At 28.4% G+C, this 12,081-nt stretch overlaps 1 protein-coding gene across 1 annotated transcript in view; it reads right to left on the reverse strand.

Annotated features, from left to right (window-relative positions):
- Nucleotides 1–12,081, reverse strand: part of LOC145270880 (cilia- and flagella-associated protein 251-like) — a 185,684-nt gene that overhangs the window by 130,272 nt on the left and 43,331 nt on the right. The window contains exons 6-7 of the mRNA XM_080126434.1: nucleotides 4,875–4,952; nucleotides 732–903 (exon numbers count right to left, since the gene is read on the reverse strand). Of these exons, the coding sequence (XP_079982560.1) occupies nucleotides 732–903; nucleotides 4,875–4,952 (250 nt within the window). The remainder of the gene's footprint in view (nucleotides 1–731; nucleotides 904–4,874; nucleotides 4,953–12,081) is intronic.

Below are 12,081 nucleotides of genomic sequence, written 5' to 3' on the forward strand. Positions count from 1 at the left end.
TCCTGCCCAGATGTGGCAGCAGTACTCCATCCTTGGACGTACTTGGCTTTTATACAGATAGAGAATTGCATCAGCAGTGAGATATCTTCTGGAGCGGGTTTAGGGTTATGATTAGAGGTTTAAGGTTATGGTTAGGAGCTTAGGGTTAGGATCCCAAACTACAAAGTTTCCCACTAATGTAGCTGTTAAAGCATGTCTGTGGTCTGAAATAATTATCGCTTGACTGTACTGTTAGGGGTTTTGGGTTAGGGTAAGGGGTTTAAGGTTAGAGTTGGGGTTTAAGGTTAGAGTAAGAGTTTAAGATTAGGGTTAGGTCTATGGTTAAGGGTTATGTGTAGGACTCTCATTCTTACACATGCAAAGAAGACAGTGAATGTGTGTGTGTGTTTGTGTGTGCGTGTGTGTGTTTGTGTGTGTGTTTGTGTGTGTGTGTGTGTTTGTGTGTTTATGTGTGTGTTTGTGTGTGTGTGTATTTGTGTGTGTGTTAGTTTGTGTGTGTTTGTGTGTTTGTGTGAGTGCTTGTGTGTGCGTGCTTGTGTGTGTGTGTGCATTTGTGTCTGTGTGTGTGTTTGTGTATGTGTGTGCTTGTGTGTGTGTTTGTGTGTGTGTGTGTTTGCATGTGTGTGTGTGTTTGTGTGTGTGTGTATGTGTTTGTGTGTGTGTGTATGTGTTTGTGTGTGTGTGTTTGTGTGTGTGTGCGTGTGTGTGTGTTTGTGTGTGTGTTTCCTTACCTTTTCCTAACGAGGTTATGCTTGTGTCCCAGACCACAAGGTTCCCCACTAACGTAGCTGTTAAAGCATGTCTGGGGTCTGAAATAATTATTGATTGACTGTACTTTCCGATTTGAGTGTGGAAATCTTTGTCTGTAAGTGGTGGCGCAAAATAATTAATCGTGTCTTCTTTCTGCAAAAGAAAAAAAATCCCACAAGAAATTTTTTTTTGCAAAATAATTAAAAATCGAAAATAAATAAATAAATGAATGAATTCTCCAAAAGGTATTTATTTATTTATTTGTTTTGAGTTTTTTGCTTTTCTTTATAACTTGAGCATTATTAATTTTCCAATTTAAAAATTTAAGCAAAATGGACAATAATGACTCCTGGGCTATGCCAGGTATATACAACATTTTATTTATATATATATATATATATATATATATATATATATATATATATATATATATATATATATATATATATATTTTTTTTTTTTTTTTTTACATGCAAAATCCGATCCCGCATTTTGCTAATTCCTGCCCTCTGATGAGAACGAGAATATTTCTTCGAAACTCCGCAGATTAAGGACTATCCACTTATCGTGTGCTCCCTTTTTAAAATTAAATATGTTTTTAAGTCTTTTTCAAGATGTTTTATTAACTGTTTGCTCGTATATATATATATATATATATATATATATATATATATATATATATATATATATATATATATAGCTTAATGTAAAAGGAAAAGAGAGAGATCAGTTCCACAAAAGGAGACTTATTCGGATAATGCCAAGCTCAACAGTAATTATTGGAGCTATTATATATATATATATATATATATATATATATATATATATATATATATATATATATATATATATAAAATAAAAGTTACAATAAGTTTACTAAGGTAATCAAAATGGTAAACTTAAAATATATTATAAATATTAAAGAGTTAATATTTACAAGTAAAATAAACTCAGCCAGATGTAAAAAGCTCAATAAAACCGAAAAGTAAATAGAGCTTATAATATGAACAAATGATTAATAAAATATGTTAAAAGACATTTTTTGAAAAAGAGTTAAAAACATATTTAATTTTAAAAAAGGAAGCACAAGATAAGTGGATAGTCCTTAATCCGCGGAGTTTCGAAGAAATACTCTCCTTCTCATCAGAGGGCAGGAATTAGCAAAATGCGGGATCGGATTTTGCATGTAAATATATATATATATATATATATATATATATATATATATATATATATATATATATATGAACAAATGATTAATAAAATATGTTAAAAGACATCTTGAAAAAGAGTTAAAAACATTTAATTTTAAAAAAGGAAACACAAGATAAGTGGATAGGACTATCCACTTATCTTGCGTTTTTAACTCTTTTTCAAGATGTCTTTTAACATATTTTATTAATCATTTGTTCATATATATATATATATATATATATATATATATTATATTTATATATATATATATTACATTTATATATATATTATATTTATATATATATATATATTACATTTATATATATATTATATTTACATTCATATATATATATATTATATTTAGACTATCCACTTATCTTGTGTTTATATAAATTTACATGCAAAATCCGATCTCGCATTTTGCTAATTCCTGCCCTCTGATGAGAAGGAGAATATTTCTTCGAAACTCCGCGGATTAAGGACTATCCACTTATCTCGTGTTTCCTTTTCAGATTAAATATGTTTTTAACTCATTTCAAAGTGTTTTTAACATATTTTATTAACTGTTTGCTCATATTATAAGCTCTATTTCCTATTTGGTTTTACATCTGGCTGAGATAATTTTATAAATATTAATTCTTTAATATTTATAATATACTTTAATTTTACCATCTTGGATCATTTTGGTAAATTTAATTGTAATTTTTATTTTATTTTATTTTATATATATATGTGTGTGCTTCCTTTTTAAAATTAAATATGTTTTTAAGTCTTTTTTAAGATGTTTTTTAACATGTTTTATTAATCATTTGTCCATATATATATATATATATATATATATATATATATATATATATATATATATATATATATATATATATATATATATATATATATATATATATATATAAAATAAACTTTTAACTTTCTTGAAATTATACATTTGGATTTTACCGTCACTGGATTTTTTATCTTCCACCAGACTATCCATTCACGTGTAATCACCTTTTTCTTCACCATATTCCCTCTGCTTAACTTATTTTGTTTTCAAGTAAGATCTTTGACTTACTTGTTTCATCAAATACTTCTGCATGCAAAATCCAATCCCGCATTTTGCTATTTCCTACCCTCTGATGAGAAGGAAAGTATTTCTTCGAAACTCTGTGGATTAAGGACTATCCATTTATCTAGTGTTTCCTTTTCAGATTAAATATGTTTTTAACTAATTTCAAAGTGTTTTACATATTTTATTAACTGTTTGCTCATATATATATATATATATATATATATATATATATATATATATTATTTTAAATATTTTATGCACGTAAAAATATTTGGTAAATGTTACCTTAGACTACAACAGAACCCCTAATTTGTGTTTTTAGAGATATTCGAGGTCGCTGACAACGAATCTGATAATCAAACCCATCGCAAATTTACTGTTTGCATGGTATGAACTCCTGGACCCTGGGACTATTTTACGGCATTTCACCACCTTCAGTAGTGTTTTTCTTACGTGCACATAACGAAGTGACTTATCGCATCGTGGAGGAATCTTGAATGAACAAAAAATTTTCACAAGCATTTTTATGTTTTCCAATCTTTTCTGGGGCGGGTATTCTATTATAGAACTTGTATAGTTTAACAGGTGATGTTTTATGTAGCTAGTATTTGTTTTGTTTTTTCTTTTTACATAGGCATCACCACTTATCAAGGCCCAGGCGCCACTGGAGGATGAGGGTTAAAGAGTGTACAGTAGAAATTGGACAATATAATAATCATTATATATCTATATTAGATATCTACTGGATCCCACCATTTTTCCAGCAGCCTTGGCAACAGATTTGATGTACATTTTTTTTACATAGGCATCACCACTTATCAAGGCCCAGAGACCACTCGAGGGTAAGGGCTAAGAGTGTACAGTAGTCAATTGGACAATATAGTAATCGTTAGTAATGGAGATTCGGTAAATTTATTAACTCATATGAAACGGCTCATCAAAAACTTGTTTACGTTAGACTTGAAGACAACCATATTGTAGTCAGCTGGAAAGCAGACAAATGGAAGACAGCTTCACAGGTTTGCAGTTCTAAGAAAGAAGCTTTGTTCATGGAATCTACGTTTAGGTTTAGGCACAGATAAAGAGTGGGGAAAATTATTGATAGTGTTTTCAGCTAGACGAGTGTTTCTCGTGAAAGTTTGGGGATGGGGAGACCATAGATTGGAGCTCAGCCGAGCACTTTCCAAGAAAATAACGATAAAGTAGAGACAAACTCGCAACATTTCTTCTGTGAGAAAGAGGTTGCAGGGAAGAGAAAAGGGGGTCCCCTACGAGGCTATAAAGTCTATTTTGAACTCTGTCAAGGCAGAATAATGTCTTTCTAGCAGCTCCTGCCCAGATGTGGCAACAGTATTCCATCCTTGGACATACCCAGCTCTTATATAGGTAGAGAATTGCATCAGCAGTGAGATATCTACTCGATCGATAGAAGGATCTGACCATTTTTCCAGTGGCCTTGGCAACAGATTTGATGTACGTGTTCCATTTAAGATCAGGAGTAAAGGTAAAGCCCAGAAGCTTGTCAAAACATGGAACCTCCCCAAGACAAGAGTCAGACGAGCACTTGCCATGGAAATAACGATAAAACAAGGATAGGCTCGCAACGTCTCTTCTGTGGGAGAGAGGTTGCAGGGTAGAGAAAAGGGCATCCCCCACTAAGCCACAAAGTCTATTTTGTACTCTGTCAAGGCAGGATAGGCTGTTTTTAGCAGCTCCTGCCCAGATGTGGCAGCAGTACTCCATCCTTGGACGTACTTGGCTTTTATACAGATAGAGAATTGCATCAGTAGTGAGATATCTAATGGATCGACAGAAGTTTCAGCATTATAAGCTGCTGAGGAGTATAATACATTGCAACACTTACCCAATGATAAAATATGACTCGACTCTCGCTGTTGGAGACAATGTAGTTTTCATATTCTTCGCAAAAAAAAATGTAATTCTGAAACGAAAAAAAAAAAAAAAGCAAGAGAAAAAATTATTATTTTTATTTTTAAAGAAATGTTCTTATTTTGTTTACTTGCCTCCCCACGAGGGCAGAGTTAGACAGATTTTATTCGTTCATTCATAGATTTATTTTTAATCGTTTCCGTTTATGACGTTTATAAAGTTAGCGTTAATACAAGAAGACATAATATTCCTTTGATTCTAATATCGGGTTATCTGAGATCGATAAACATTATTCATATATATATATATATATATATATATATATATATATATAGCTTAGTGAGTTAGAAGAAGAGAGTAAGTTCAATTCTATAAGAGGAGACTTATAAAGCTCAACAAGTTTCATTAAAGTCGGGTTTTAATATAGGGGGAAATAAGCTTCCCAAAAAGGAGCACTCTGAATAGTAACAAAAATAAAAAAAAACGTATCAGTCCTGAAGGATTTCTCCTCCATTAACCAAGACCAAAAAAGTGTAGTGAAGCATCAGAACAGATACTACACTTTGATCTTGGCCTGACTCGTCACCTATCAGATAAAGCATTTGGTTGTTATTTTTACATTTCAACTAATATAAGCTCAAACCACTTTTTAATTTATCCACAAGAGTAGATTGTTCTCATTCCATCAGCCAGGATTGATGTAAAAGGTTTCATTATATATATATATATATATATATTATTTCAGGACTGGCATAAAAGGTGTAATTATGTATAGTATCTAATTATTGACTAACTTGTCCATATGTGCAGTGTCACAAAAAACATCATCATCACAAACATTCATTAATGAGAACGAATTACCTCCCTTTACAGTCGCTCTTTATCAGTTTAAAATCATTAAAATCATTTCCTCTCCAAAAATAAAAAAAATAAAACATGGCTGTCTGTTTATGGTTTCAAATTTATAATAAAAAAAAGTCATGTTTAGAGGAGACTGTTTTTTATTATTATTTATAGTTTCTTTTTAAAATTAAAAAACATATGCAAGTGAATTGACATTTGTTGCTTCATTAATTTATATAAAAATTTATTCAGAAAGAAACCCCCCCCAAAAAAATGTATTGTGTTAAATTTTAGTTGAAAAAAAAATCGCAGTCTGGGGTTTAGCGTGATTTGATTTGTTGGGGAAACTTTCCACCCCATCCACATCAGGTCGATGCGCTCAAAAATTAGTCAGATTACTTTTTGATTTCGGGGAGTACTGATCGTGTGGAGACCGCCGTTCCCTGAAGACACGACCCCCCCTCCTCCACTCGTCTAACGCTGTCTGTGAGGAAGATTTGAGACTTTGAAAATCTTACTAAGAACTGAACGATATTTGTAAAAACATTTGTACATAATTTCATGAATTAATCCTCGTAGAATAGAGTTTCACGTGTCTGTTTTTCTTTCTGCCTGCGGCTTCGATATTCGCTTTCAGCATACTGGATTTAATGTAATAACCCTCAGAGAAGGACCAGACAATCCGAGCCGAGTTCCAGACAAAAAGGGGTCCTAGCCGAGCTTCATCAGTAGAGAGGTTACAGTCTTCCATCTATGAAGATGAGGTTAACAATCCACAAATAAATAATTTTTAATTTCAAATCATAACAAGGAAAAAAAAATAAAATTCTGAGGATGGAGTCTATCTCCAAAATATTCAGGGCCCATATTACAGTAGATAGAAGCATTGAATCTCTATGATTCCAGATGAGTGTATTTTCTAATTTCATATCATAGCAAGGGGGAAAAAAATGAATAAAATTGCATGTGGAATTTTCATTGAAAAAAAATGTTGATATTTTAAATCAATTCTTTTTAGCTTTGAAAGGTTAAAAAAAAAGAATTTCCTAAAAAAAAAAAATTGTTTTAAATTCGTTTTTAGTTGTTTTATTTTGTTTTTTATTCATTTCATTTATGTTTTTAAAAATTTTCAACTACCGTGGAATTTCCACGGGTTCTGCTAGTTCTTATTATTATCCGTGGCATGATGGATATATATTTATTATTCCAGGACTGGCATAGAAATGGTAAATTTCAGTTGTAAAGTTACACTCTCCTTGAGGTTAAAGGTTCAATCCTCAGTGTGGGTTGTACTCAGCATACAATTGAAAATTACTTAGAATCTCTACCCAATCATGGCTGACGGAGTATATTACCCTTTTGGATTCAATAAAGGGTTCCATTCAAAATTCCATGCAGATTCCCGAGTTCAGCAGAAATATTCCCGAGTTCAACACAATACAACGAAACGTCGTGAAAATAACAAGATGACAACAATAGTCTGAAGAATGAAAATAATATGAATTCTTATTAATTTTTTTTATTGGAATCCTTTGAAATAAGTAAATTTGTATATTTAGAATTACAATTATTTAAAAATATACAGAAAAAACTTTATGATGTATATAATCGTCACAGAACGAAGATGTCATATTCTAAAAATCATGTAGGTTTGGCTAGTAACTTTTCTATTTGGCTAGTAAACGAAAATATTTAGTTATCAAACGTCAACTAAAGATAAATTTTTCCATCGATCCCTGTTCAGACAATACTTATCCGGAACCATAGAGATTGAACGCCTCTATCCACTGCACCACGGGGCCCCAAAAGGCGATCAAGGTTGGATTTTTTTGGTGTTATAAATCCAAGTTTTTGTTCTTATTAGGTCTTTCATAGTTGAGTCCGTACCGAATTGTATATCTTTTTTTAATTATTGGGTAATGAGTAATTTGTATATTTATTGATTTATTTATTTGCGGACTGTTATCCTCATCTTCATAGTTGTTGTTTATACAACGTTTTGGGTCCCGTGACGCAGTGGATAGAGACATTGAATCTCTATGGTTCCAGGTGACCATTGTCTGAAGATAGCGGTTTCAATCCTACCCAAAGCAGGCCAGAAAATTAGTTGGCCAAAACGTGTTTTTTTTTTGTTTTTTTTACACGGTGGTCACCACTTATCAAGGCCCGGAAGTCACTCAGGGATAAGGGTTATTTGAAAGGTGAAATAACAACTACTATGGAAGGGAGTAATTACTGAGGATACAGTTAAAAGACTCAGCATTTCTATCCCATCATCGTTAATCATTAATCGTTAAAATAAAATATGTATAAAATATTTCAGAAATATACTCCATCCTCAGAATTTTATGCCTTTTTTTTTGCTATGATATAAAATTAGAAATTATTTATTTGTTTGTGGATTATTATCCTCATCTTCATAGACCACATAAGAACGAAAACTTTGATTTATAAGACTAAAACATCCAACCTTGATCGCCTTTCAGGGCCCATATTACAGTAGATAGAAGCATTGAATCTCTATGGTTCCAGATGAGAATTGTCTGAAGATAGCAGTTTTAATCCTACACAAAGCCGAACAGAGGATTAGTTGGCCAAAACGTGGTGAGACGACAACAACTATGGAAGGCAGTAATTACTGAGGATACAATTAAGAGACTCAGCATTTCTATCCCATCATCGTTAATCATTAATCGTTAAAATAAAATATTTATAAAATATGTTTTATAAGTCAAATTACAACGCAATATTATGAAAGTAAACAAATATTTGTTTAAAATTAATATTTCGGAAATACACTCCATCCTCAGAATTTTATGCATTTTTTTTTTTTTTTACTTTTTTTCTTTGCTATTGAAATTAGAAATGATTTATTTATTTGTGGATTGTTATCTTCATCGTCACAATATTTCAACCAACTATTCCTCAAGCCTTTGTCAGATGGTTAACCGTGACACCAGAGGAATAGTTGGCCAGGGAATAGTAAAACAAATATGAAGATGAGACTCAGCATTTCTATCCCATCGTGGTTAATCGTTAATCGTTAAAATAAAATATTTATAAAATACGTTTGAGTCAAATTATAACACAATATTATGAAAGTAACAAATATTTGTTTAAAATTAATATTTTGGAGATAGACTCCATCCTCAGAATTTTATTCATTTTTTTTTTCCTTGCTATGATATGAAATTAGAAATTATTTATTTGTGGATTGTTATCCTCATCTTCATAGACGGAAGACCACATAAGAACGAAAACTTTGATTTATAAAACCAAAACATCCAACCTTGATCGCCTTTCAGGGCCCATATTACAGTGGATAGAAGCGTTGAATCTCTATGGTTCCAGATGAGAATTGTCTGAAGATAGCGGTTTCAATCCTACCCAAAGCAGGCCAGAGGATTAGTTGGCAAAAACGTGGTGAAATAACAACAATTGTAATTTTAGTATTTTTTTTTGTTACTAATTTTTTGTACTAATTTTTTTATTAAATTTTTTTGTATTATTTTTTTTTATTATTATTTTGTACTAATTTTTTATTAATTTTTTATAATAATTGTTTTTACTAATTTTATTCAGTGGGCAGGTATGTTAAAGCACACTTCCGTTTCACATACTGAGCTGTTTTGTTTTTTTTTGTACTATCGCCTTTCAGGGCCAATATTACAGTGGATAGAAGCATTGAATCTCTATGGTTCCAGATGAGAATTGTCTGAAAATAGCAGTTTTAATCCTACCCAAAGCAGGCCAGAGGATTAGTTGGCCAAAACGTGGTGAGACGACAACAACTATGGAGAGCAGTAATTACTGAGGATACAGTTAAGGGACTCAGCTTTCCTATCCCGTCACGGTTAACCAAAGCCGACCAGAGGATTAGTTGTGAGACGACAACAACTATGGAAGGCAGTAATTACTGAGGATACAGTTAAGAGACTCAGCATTTCTATCCCATCGTGGTTAATCGTTAATCGTTAAAATAAAATATGTATAAAATAAGTTTATAAGTCAAATTACAACACAATATTATGAAATTAAACAAATATTCGTTTAAAATTAATATTTCGGAGATAAACTCCATCCTCAGAATTTTATTCATTTTTTTTTCCTCGCTATGATATGAAATTGAAAAAAAAAACAGTTAAGTTATTTATTAATTTTTTATTGGAATCCTTGGCGATGTTTATTTATTTATTTGCAAACTGTTATCCTCATCTTCATAAATGTTGTTGTCTCACCACGTTTCGGCCAACTATTCACCTGGCCTTCTTCAGGTAGTTAACTGCGATGGGATAGGAAAGCTGAGTCCCTTAACTGTATCCTCAGTAATTACTGCCTTCCATAGTTGTTGTCGTCTCACCACGTTTTGGCCAACTAATCCTCTGGTCGGCTTTGTGTAGGATTAAAACTGCTATCTTCAGACAATTCTCACTTGGAACCGTAGAGATTCAATGCTTCTATCCACTGTAATATGGGCTGTGAAAGGTGATAGTACAAAAAAAAAAAAAACAGCTCAGTATGCGAAACGGAAGTGTGCTTTCTCATACCTGCCCACTGAATAAAATTAGTAAAAACAATTATTATAAAAAATTAGTACAAAATAATTAGTAAAAAAAAAATAATACAAAAAAATTTAATAAAAAAATTAGTACAAAAAATTAGTAACAAAAAAAATACTAAAATTACAAAAAAAAATTACCAAAAAAATATTAATATAAAAAACCAAAATTAGTACAAAAAAAATTAGTAAAAAAAAAAAAAATTAGTAAAAAAATATTATTACAAAAAAAATTATTACCAAAAATAAAAATTAATACAAAAAAATTAGTACAAAAAAAAAATTAGTAAAAAAATATTATTACAAAAAAAAAAATTATTACCAAAAATAAAAATTAATACAAAAAAATTAGTACAAAAAAAAAATTAGTAAAAAAATATTATTACAAAAAAAAAAATTATTACCAAAAATAAAAATTAATACAAAAAAAATTAGTAAAAAAAAAAAAAATTAGTAAAAAAATATTATTACAAAAAAAAAAATTATTACCAAAAATAAAAATTAATACAAAAAAATTAGTACAAAAAAAAAATTAGTAAAAAAATATTATTACAAAAAAAAAAATTATTACCAAAAATAAAAATTAATACAAAAAAATTAGTACAAAAAAAAAATTAGTAAAAAAATATTATTACAAAAAAAAAAATTATTACCAAAAATAAAAATTAATACAAAAAAAATTAGTAAAAAAAAAAAAAATTAGTAAAAAAATATTATTACAAAAAAAAAAATTATTACCAAAAATAAAAATTAATACAAAAAAATTAGTACAAAAAAAAATTAGTAAAAAAATATTATTACAAAAAAAAAAATTATTACCAAAAATAAAAATTAATACAAAAAAATTAGTACAAAAAAAAAATTAGTAAAAAAATATTATTACAAAAAAAAAAATTATTACCAAAAATAAAAATTAATACAAAAAAAATTAGTAAAAAAAAAAAAAATTAGTAAAAAAATATTATTACAAAAAAAAAAATTATTACCAAAAATAAAAATTAATACAAAAAAATGAGTACAAAAAAAAAATTAGTAAAAAAATATTATTACAAAAAAAAAAATTATTACCAAAAATAAAAATTAATACAAAAAAATTAGTACAAAAAAAAAATTAGTAAAAAAATATTATTACAAAAAAAAAAATTATTACCAAAAATAAAAATTAATACAAAAAAATTAGTACAAAAAAAAAATTAGTAAAAAAATATTATTACAAAAAAAAAAATTATTACCAAAAATAAAAATTAATACAAAAAAAATTAGTAAAAAAAAAAAAAATTAGTAAAAAAATATTATTACAAAAAAAAAAATTATTACCAAAAATAAAAATTAATACAAAAAAATTAGTACAAAAAAAAAATTAGTAAAAAAATATTATTACAAAAAAAAAAATTATTACCAAAAATAAAAATTAATACAAAAAAATGAGTACAAAAAAAAAATTAGTAAAAAAATATTATTACAAAAAAAAAAATTATTACCAAAAATAAAAATTAATACAAAAAAATTAGTACAAAAAAAAAAATTAGTAAAAAAATATTATTACAAAAACAATTATTACCAAAAATAAAAATGAATACAAAAAAAATTAGTACAAAAAAAAAATTAGTAAAAAAATTTTATTACAAAAAAAAATTATTACCAAAAATAAAAATTAATACAAAAAAAATTAGTAAAAAAAAAAAAAAAAATTAGTAAAAAAATATTATTGCAAAACAAAAATTATTACCAAAAATAAAAATTAATACAAAAAAAATTAGTACAAAAAAAAAAAAAACAG

Source organism: Euprymna scolopes, chromosome 46 (genome assembly GCF_053919585.1).
Source record: "Euprymna scolopes isolate OS-2025 chromosome 46, ASM5391958v1, whole genome shotgun sequence".
NCBI lineage: Eukaryota > Metazoa > Mollusca > Cephalopoda > Sepiida > Sepiolidae > Euprymna > Euprymna scolopes.